This window comes from Papilio machaon, chromosome 4 (assembly GCF_912999745.1).
Source record: "Papilio machaon chromosome 4, ilPapMach1.1, whole genome shotgun sequence".
Lineage (NCBI taxonomy): Eukaryota > Metazoa > Arthropoda > Insecta > Lepidoptera > Papilionidae > Papilio > Papilio machaon.
The window spans coordinates 5,045,034-5,055,344 of record NC_059989.1 but is presented as its reverse complement, the minus strand read 5'-3'; the positions used below and the strand labels follow the sequence as shown (position 1 = coordinate 5,055,344).

General features: G+C 33.1%; 1 protein-coding gene across 1 annotated transcript; it reads left to right on the top strand.

The window, feature by feature from the left end:
* The first annotated feature begins 5,938 nt into the window (after positions 1-5,938).
* On the top strand, positions 5,939-9,359 carry LOC106710760 (protein singles bar). Its single transcript, XM_014502920.2, has 4 exons — positions 5,939-6,861; positions 6,942-7,124; positions 8,367-8,507; positions 8,971-9,359. Exons 1-4 carry the CDS (start codon positions 6,715-6,717, stop codon positions 9,046-9,048), a joined length of 549 nt encoding a protein of 182 aa, XP_014358406.1. The 5' UTR covers positions 5,939-6,714; the 3' UTR covers positions 9,049-9,359.
* Positions 9,360-10,311: the final 952 nt, after the last annotated feature.

The following is a 10,311-nucleotide window of genomic DNA, read 5'->3' as shown; positions in this document are numbered from 1 at the left end:
GTTGACCATGGCCCAATCGCCCCCAACACGGGAGAGGCTTCGAGCCTCTCGGCAGGGACGCATAGTGAGCTGATGATAATAATGATGATGACATATTACGTGGTTATCAGTTATTCAAAAGTACATTTAATAACTCGTAAGTATGAAATAGTCACATGTTGCCAGCTGTCAAATTTTATATAGACAATAACTAGACCGTTTACTCCACCAAGAGAAACCGATTGCTTCAAACAGCAGCAATTATTATACGCGCTTAAATTCACGAAAAATTACATAAACAAACAAATGCCGTAAGGCCGTGCACGGACTGGGCGTCTCGAACCGCGCATGTGTAGCTCTCAGTCGTCGTAAACTTACGTTTGTATCTCCGCTGTAAAAGTAGCGGAAACAGTAGCAGAGATCCGTTACATCACTAATTATCACTTGTCACTTTACACTTAGTATGTAATTTTTTTTCTTTTGCAATTATGTATGTCTCAGTGAGAACTTATATGTGAAAACTTATATATTAGACTAGCTGTGTCCGCGTGAAATACCATCTCGGGTAACATTTTTTTTTTTTTTTTGTTAATTATTTTACTTAACCGACGTGCTATGCTTTGACGTATGAATGTAGAAGACATAGAAAGACGTTTGCCAGGACCGCGCCAAATGTAGGTCCTGTGTCTCAGCCTACCCCTCTGGGTTACGGGTCGTGAATTATGTTGTTCTTGTGGTATTTTAATTAAACTTATAAAAACTTATGCCAAAAATATTAAACTTACAAAATATTCACAAACACATCTTCCCATAAAAACTTTCATTCCCTATTCCGTTTTGTTACATTGCAACCTTGAGGCTAAAACTTTTACAAACTTCAAATGTCATATTTATTAACTTATATAGAAACAGCTTAAACACTCACGTCTATATATCCGGTGTCGTCACCGACTAGTTTCGAGCCCTTCGGGGGCCCTTCATCAGGGTGAGTGGGACTGGTGGTCATATTTATTTATATCAGATCAGCAGCCTAAAAATAAGTTTCCACATTCTAACTGTAAAAATGACGATACTTCCATACAAATTTCTACCCAACTTTCAACACTTTACAACCCCTTTTTCGCGCCAAAATGTGACCTATGTCCTTCCTCAGGCTCTAGACCATCCGTGTACCAAACTTCACTTTAATCGGTTCAGTAGCTTTGGCGTGAAAACGAGACAGGCAGACAGACAGAGTTACGTTCTCATTTATAATGTCAAGTAAGTCACGACGAGTAAAGAGGTTCCATTAAATCGATGGCTATGTCGACCTAAGGTTCATTCGGTAATTCTTGTCGCGTAAGGGGACTTAAGAGGGGTTGGAGCTGATATTACCTATGCCACCAAACTTTGATCCTCAATGTAGCTTTCATGAGAACTATTCCTGGATGACCCTCGTTGGCATGGGGATGGTAGTAGATTTTGAGTTAAGCTTAAAAATGCGTTGCGAAAATTAGGGACATTTTTGCCTTCAGCGCTTACGTAGGCTAAACTATAGGACCTGCATAAAAATTTAGTGTGGAAGAATTGCAGCTCTTTAGATGTGCTTAATAAAACTCCGCAATAGCATATCTACCTTTTATAGTTTTCTCACAATAACCATTTTTTTTTTTTTAGAAACGTCAATTAAATTCATGCTCTATTTCTCTATTCGAGTTCAGTATTAACCCTTATGTAAATAAATATGTTCATTATCAAGAGAATTTAATTTAGACTATATTTGCCCTTGAAACTATATCATTCTGTCTAATAGTTTAGGAGATATCGAAGGAATAAAATTACGCGATAACGAATAAATGCTACATCGCGTTACAATGAAAAGAAACAATTTCGCTTTCTGGCTTACGTAGGTCAAACTACCTACATTAAAATGATGTATGGAGCAATTATAAATCCTTAAATTTGCTAAATAAAAGTCTACGGTGGCATATATCTATCATCTATGGATGTCTCACAATAGCCATGTTGCACGAAAACAGCGTCATAAGTTTACGGCGCTATTATACCACATTTGATATGAATTCTTATCAAAATAAATATGTTTTAAGACTAGAGTATTACATGCAGATTACATTTGCTTTTCAAACAATGTAATTCCGATCAATAGTTTGGAAGATATCAAATGATTAAAAACTACGTGCATCCGAAAAATGCTACTGTGGCGCGCGGCTGCATAGAATTAAAGGAATGTATTAGTTCGTTAATATTCAATTAGTATACAGATCTTGATAACTATTTCTTTGTTTAAAAGATAGCCCCTGAATTGAAGTAAGTCCCTTTCTTTATGTCCTACTTCCGTCCTCATACGTATTAAGGAATTTTTGTTGCCAAACTTCAAATTCCCTAAAAATCGAGAAATAATTTATATACATTTTTTTTTTTAAGAAAAAATGAAAGTCGACTTTATAAAAACAGTGTCAAACAAAATGCACTAAAAAGTAACAAAACAATGTCCTGAAAACTCTCAAAAGTAAGAAACATGTCTATATTGGATAATTATTGTTATCTTGGAGTCAATTTCGGCCTAAGTAGGGACATAAACGGAACTCGGTCTAAGACATCTCAAATATAAAATGTCACTTATTAACTCATTCACCATTCTTATAATTATAAAATAATTCTTGTAATTCCAAGCAACCAAAATGTAATAAACTGACTATTTCCTACCCAACGTCGTCAATACCCGTTGCATTCATATATATAAATAGTATTCGCTTCCAGCTCTCCCATCTTACTCTGAAGGATGTAGTTTCTCCTTCGTATTCAAACTTTTCTAACGTAAGTTGGGCCAAATTAGCGTGGTATCTAAAATTTAAGTTTTCTTTTACGAAATACTATCAACTTAATGATCAACTATGCTGCGTCCATGTTATACACGACCTCATCGATTTAACGATCAGCTATGCTGCTTTCGTGTCATACACGACCTCATCGATTTAACGATCAGCTATGCTGCTTTCGTGTTATACACGACCTCATCGATTTAACGATCAGCTATGCTGCTTTCGTGTTATACACGACCTCATCGATTTAACGATCAGCTATGCTGCTTTCTTGTCATTTATCTACTTAACCTTATCGATTTAACGATCAGCTATTCTGCTTCCATGTCATATATATACATGAATTCATCGATTTAACGATCAGCCATGCTGCTCCATGTCATATCCATGACATAATCAATTTAATGATCAACTTTGTGCTGCTTTGTAATCAGGCGCAAGTGCTGATTAAGTGGATATCTACGATTAAGTGCAAATTTACACTTTAGTGTACCTAGTTTGTTACACATAACTTAAGTTTGAAAGATATTATTATTATTTAATTCATACTACAGTCCATCAATACACTGTTAGTGATTATTGGCAAAGGTCGAAGACAGTCTTAGGATGTAGTTGTAAATTATTAAAAATGCATTTGATTATTGTTTTAGGTCGTTCGTGCAATCATAAAATATGTGTATGTCTAATTAATTTGTACGTCGTGGATATACTACTAGGGTAGTAAATAAATATTTATTATATCATTTATAGTTCAATATTTTCTTAAACATCATTCGTCACTTGCTAATCCGAGTAAGTTTTTATCAATACACCGGAAATCAATCTGTCACTTGCACGTGTCATTCATTATGACTCATCATAGTGCACTTTGTAGTAAACAACTTAAACCAAAATTAATATTGTGATAACCAATTACAGTGCAACCTCGATACAACAAATCGGAGGGGAACAAGAAAATATCTGTAATATCAAGTAATTCGTTGAACTGAGGTTTGTTATGTTGAGGTTAGATTGGCCAAAAATTCGTTATAAAGAGGTAAAAGACATACATTCCTCTACGTCTTTGAACTCGCATGATTTTAATCCTTTACTGTTTTTTTTTTTTTTTTTTATATGAGAAGGGGGCCAACGAGCTGCGCGAACACCGAAGTGATCATTGACGCCCATGGACATTCGCAACACTAGGAGAATTGCAGATGCGTTGCCGGCCTTTAAGAAAGATATATGCTCGCTTCTTGAAGGACCCTAAGTCGTAGTGGTTTGGAAATACCGCCGAGGACAGACATTAAAAAATTACATTCAAACCACTTTCTTCTGAAAACTTATCTTTAAATTTTAAAATTGTAGCCAATGTACTTGCGGGAATCCCGAACTCTGTTTACATTACTTTCCATCAAAACAACAATGATTACTGTACAAACAAAAGCGTGTCGAAACATGTCAAGATATGAATCACATTATAAGATTAAGAGTTATATTATTGGTTGCACTGTATTGTGATCTTATTTCGATATTTGGTTTAGTTTACATTTCAACCGTTTGTAAAATATTAGCTAGTAACGTCTTTAAGCCACATTTTACAAATAAGTATCATATGCGAACAAAGAAAATCGTTGCTCATTTTGGCAATCAATAGCTTCCATTTCAAATTGTTTTTAATTGGGTGCACGTAAGGCCAAATAATATTAAGAATAATTTTGACGGTCAATTATTGAAGTTTCCTTTATTATTCATACACACTAGTCTCTTCCTTCGTTTTTTTCAAATACAATTTATTATCGTACTTACAGTTTTATCCTCGTCGCCAATGTAGTATTCGTCCATTATATTTGGCTCGCCTACGTACCACCACGTGCTACGGGTCCAACCGTCTGACCCCGACCGCCTCCCTACCTCGGTAGGTAATACCTTTAGTACAGGTGTACTGGCTTGCACTTGTGACGTATACGCTCGAGACAAACGACACTCTGTTTACATACACTACATGTAGCATAAAAGCTTTTTGTACTTTAAGTTGTTTTTCGTATAAGTAACAAATATTTAAGCTACTGGTCTAATTATTTATTTAAATGTTTTATATGAAAGATATTTAAGTAAAATTTAATTATCTTACAGCGTAAGAAATAACTGATTTAACATAAATCACGGTGTCATACCTACGTTATGAGAAGGGCTATAAAAGAACAGTTTTATTCACTTTTTTATAAGAAATTGTTCGATGGGCCTCTTATTTCATGTTTTCTATTGATTCCAAATGTTACCAATTTTTTAAAGTTTATCAGTTCGTGTGTTTTTGTTGTTACAGTGTTAATTAAAAAAAAAATTTCAAATTACTGAACTTGTGCATTTTTGAAATAACTTTGATTCCAAATTACTTTGTTTTGAAAAAATAGCGCACAAAAAATGTTAACTTTTCATATTTATAAACAACACCCATTTACGATACGTAATTATGTACCTATGTATATAAATTGTATTTGTGAAATCGAAGAAAAAATACTTAAAATATAGTTTTACATTTCTCAGTTACTTTAGCTAAGTGCTAATTAGCCTATTTATGAAGCTTTATTTTAGTTTAACAGTTTAACCGTGGGTTGCTGGAACCAAGATCTCCGTTTAAAACATATTGTTGTCTTTGTTTTGTCAAAGATAATGGACAGGGAAGACGATATATTTTACAAAGAGATTTCTATCTCAGAAACCGACGGTTAATGCGGTTAGGATTACGACAGCATATTTTTTTTCTACTATTTGTTTTAATATATTATACTTATTTTTTTACAAAAAATATATCGAAAATGTCAGAATATATTAATTTTGAATAACAGTTCTGCATTTAATATCATACGACTTTACTGTGTATTGGGTTGGGTATTGACTAGCGATAATTAAAAATATATTATTTTGTATTGATTTTTTTTTGTATTTCAAATATGGCTAGTCGGTACCACACTAAAAAATTAAATACCTAATTGTAAACATTTAAATAAATCTTAATGTATAAGTTTACCAAACCTCAGATTTTGACGACTCCACAATTTTTGAATCTTTATATAATATTTATAAATTTATAAGATAACTTTGTGATGAAATACATTTTTTATTTTTGTACGTGTAATAAAATTTGTAATTTCTCAATTATAGTGTTTGATTCATATAATTTTGAACTAGAACAACGAAGATAAATTGCGATCTACGATTACTTTTGGGCTTAAACGGTGTGCTAGGCGACATTTCACGTTTCATCATCTTACATGAACTAAAAAAGCTTAGAGAAACGTGGAAATCTGTGACAAGACAACGATGATGACGAAATATGACATAAAGTACCAAAGCACCGAAATTAAATTTACTTATCATTAAATAAACTCAGGCAAAATTTGCAACTACAAAAAAAAATCCATGATGTTTTCTTTCGCCTGTATTGAAAGCTTCATAAGATTGAAATTTGATTGAATCTCCATCTCTTTGTGGTACAGGATACAGGGATGAGTATTTCGCCTTATAAACAATAAGCCAAATATAGAATTAACCCTCCAGGACGCGTGCGCTCATTTATTTTTAAACTCGCAGTCCACGCACAGCCGGTCGTAACATTCAAACAAATCTCTCAAACTGTTCAGACGCACTTTTTCATTGAATTTATTTACATACATTTTACATCAGCTAGCTAGTTGGAGAAGAACCAACATTTTATTTAGGTTAGAACAATAGTAAACATTACGGTCAACGATCTCGACTTGGGCTCGCGAATTTAAAACTAAAAATATTAGGCATGACTAACTCTGACTGTAAATTGTGAAATTCATTCACCCTAGTGAACTTCCCGTGGACGTTCCTGGTCTCGTTGGGACGTGTTTGTGTTCCGTGAAAGATTCGAAACGATTAAATAACGAAACATAAAGTGTAAGAAATGACTCGAGGTCCAACGATAGTGCGGGTGGCGCCCAGCGCTGGGCACAGCGGGGGAGGCATCAAGTGTTGCTGCTGCCGATGCTGTGAATGCATCAACTTCGGATATCTAACGTCACAACATGGTATCATTAAACTAGCTGAAGCCGTAAGTACCGAGACAATTATATGTATAAATATTTTCGAATTCTTTTCTACTCAATTTGAAATAATATTTTCTTATTTCAGATGTTAGGTGGCCTTTGTCAGAGTTTGCTCGTGAAGTACGGTATGTCTGAGGCCAGCGTCATGGGCTCTGCCTTCCATGGCTTTCTCACCACAGCATCAGCGTGTCTCCTCACTACATCCCTTCTTATTGCCTGCTACGTACTCTCTTCCAATTCTCAACAACTGATACGACAATCTATATTCGTAAGTGTACGATTTCTTCAATCAGAAATGTAAACTTAAACATTACTGGTATTATTTCATATGTCATTTTCATTATAAATTTAATGAATAGTTACACTTTAACAATAAAAGAACAAAACTTATAACAATTGAAATGTGAACAAAGAAAAGGTTCAAAAGTTTACGATGAATTGCCAAAATATAGTAGCAATAGGGTATTTTAGTTAGGTATTAAGTCATGATTTGCTAACGTGACTAACACTAAGCCTTGAAAGTGAACATTACACTCGAGGAACTTCTAATCGCGTCTTGCCATCTTATCATTTGATATAATCGATATGATTATAAAAATAATGGTAATTGGACAGGGATGTCGGCTGTCAGTTGTCGGCTGAAGATTGGTTTGCTGTTTGTTGCACTTGAACTTTATGACTAAATTGATTAAATCATGAAACGGTTGTTGTTTGCACTTTTTTATAGCATCATATGGATGAACTTTTGTAATTTCTTAACTGAAAAATACAACTAATCTGTCTATTTTTTAATGGTTGGTCATCATTGTTTTATAATAGTTATTCCCTCTGCCTTTTTCTCTAAAGAGACGACACAGTAATATGTACTTTTCGATATATCTCATTACAGTTTTTCTCAATACTTTTCGATATATCTCTGTCAGCTGTCTTTTCATTTAATTCTTTCTTGCACATATGCGATCTAACTTATTCATACTTTCTTCCTTTTCCTCTATTTTTGTAGAAACATTTCATCCACATTAAATTTCAGCATTTTCTAGATTTATTGCCATCATCTCTATGCATAATTGAATTCTAAAGAAGAAGACTTGAAGACTACCCAGGAGAAGGGATTATCTGTTAATAATAAAGAATAATTAATAATTATTTGTATCAACAAAAATTTAAATTTTCATTGAAATGATGTTATGTTCAAAGAAAATTAAACAAGTTTTGTAATGATGGTACATATAAATGCAAAAAGAATGCGTGTCATTATTAACTATCATGATTGAGAATTTCTAGGAAATAAAATATTCTGTTGGATTTTAGTAAATAATCAAAACGTTATAAGGTATATATTACCATAAAATCTAAGAATTCTAATCAAGATATTGATCATATACTGAGATATAAATTTTACCGCGAAATTAGATAATTTGTAAGGCTAATGACAGCATTTTTGTCCTTGCTTAAATACATATAATAACATGATATGTACTTTACGTGCTTCCTTTCTCTTTTTTTTCAGGAATTTGTTTTTAACGCTGTTGCGTGCTTCTTATATTTGTCAGCCTCATCATACATGGGTGTGGCGGTCAACATATATTTGTATCCGAGATATTCATTAATCAACATGTACGCCGCGTATCCCGCCATGACTGCCGTATACGTAAGTGACGTCCGCTATTTAATTTCTCAATAAAGACATCCGCCATATGCTACAGTGGACTAATCTAGCGCGTTCTACATATATTTTAATAATTCAAGATATTTATAGTGAAAGTTGCTATATTTAAAAACCATACTCATAAAAATGAGTTATAAATTGAGCACCGATTTTGTTGTACTAAAAAGATATTCCAATTATGAACTCATTAACTATATCATTTTTCATCACGACAGATGTTAAATCCAAATCAACATCAAGATTATGAAAATAAATTCTGATATTGACTTGAAAAAAAATATTCTGATATTTTTTTTATTTGAAAAATGAGAAAAACATACTTTAAAAACAAACTCATTATTTTATTTCTTCATTGGTAATGTTAATTAAAGTCAACAAACTGCTATCATTTTAATGAAATGGAGGTTTTAATGCTTAATTTGATAAAATAATATATTTATTACAGTACATTGGCGTGATAGTCGGCATTGTGCACGGCGTCGACGCCTACATATCGTATAAGTACCATAAGGGTATACGATAAGCGAATGATTAACAACAGTAACAACGGGTTTCCACTGTTGCACCACTTGTATACCAACAGACACAACATTGTTTTAATAAAATAAAAAATACAATCGAATTGATAACCTCTTTTTTTTTGAAGTCGGCTAAAAAGTGGTGCAGCGAGTGCCGGTGTTAGGGCTACCGGCGCCCTGGGTAAAATCTCAATGGCCCTTCCTTTTTTACCATGTCTTAGGTTTACGTAAGACTATAATTCGCAGACCTGTCCATTCAGCGCCCTGGGCGGTCGCCCAATCGCGCTCTACCCTAACACCGATACTGGTTACAGCAGGGGAGTTTGATTGTTATAAATGTCCTTAGTGTTATTATTTTCATTCCCGTTTATTATGTTAAAAATATTATTTAAATGATGTATTAAATAGGTATAACATAAGTAAATGTATGTTTTTTCTAAGTGTCAACAATGTTGTTACTTACATATCTATGTTTTGACTAATATAATTAGTTACCGATGTATTAAAGGAATAAATCACTTAACATTTCTTACGCGGATACAGTGAGCATTTATTGTTACTAATAATAGATCAGTCGTTAAAAACGACATACGTTTTTTATTAAAGCAAAATAAAATTAGTTAAAAAAGTATAATTTTTAACTCTTCTTGTTTTAAAGGTGTCCAGAAAACACACAGAAATCTAATTAAATCAAATATATTTTAATAAAGGCTTATTAAAATATATTTAGTTTAGTAGTACAAATTAAATGGTTGATTTTAATTGAAAAAAGTGTATTTGTTTTATTGAGTTAGATTATCATATTAAATACATACCATGTAAATTGAAACATTACACTATGATAATAAAGATGATTGTTTTATTTATTTCATTACAAGGTATCGCCCGCAACTGCGTCCGCGCGGATTTTAAAAAAAGTTCATTAGTAGCCTATGTGTTCTTCCACACTATGCTCTACCTCTATGCTAGATTACATCGAGATGCATGCCGCCGTTCTGGAGATAAATATCTATTCACCCATCCATCCATTTAAACATTCGCATTTATAATATTAGTAAGATTGTAACGCGTAATATTTTCGTGCTTATTGCTGCAGTTATTTGCACAGTTTCATTTGAAACACACTTGTAGTTATTTGACATATGCATCATTTACCTTTAGTTTCTGAGATCAAAATACCTGTATAAAATATTTTGTCATCCCTCTTATTTTCTTTGACAAAATAGAGATAACAATACGTTCTATACAGACATTTTGGTCTCAGAAAT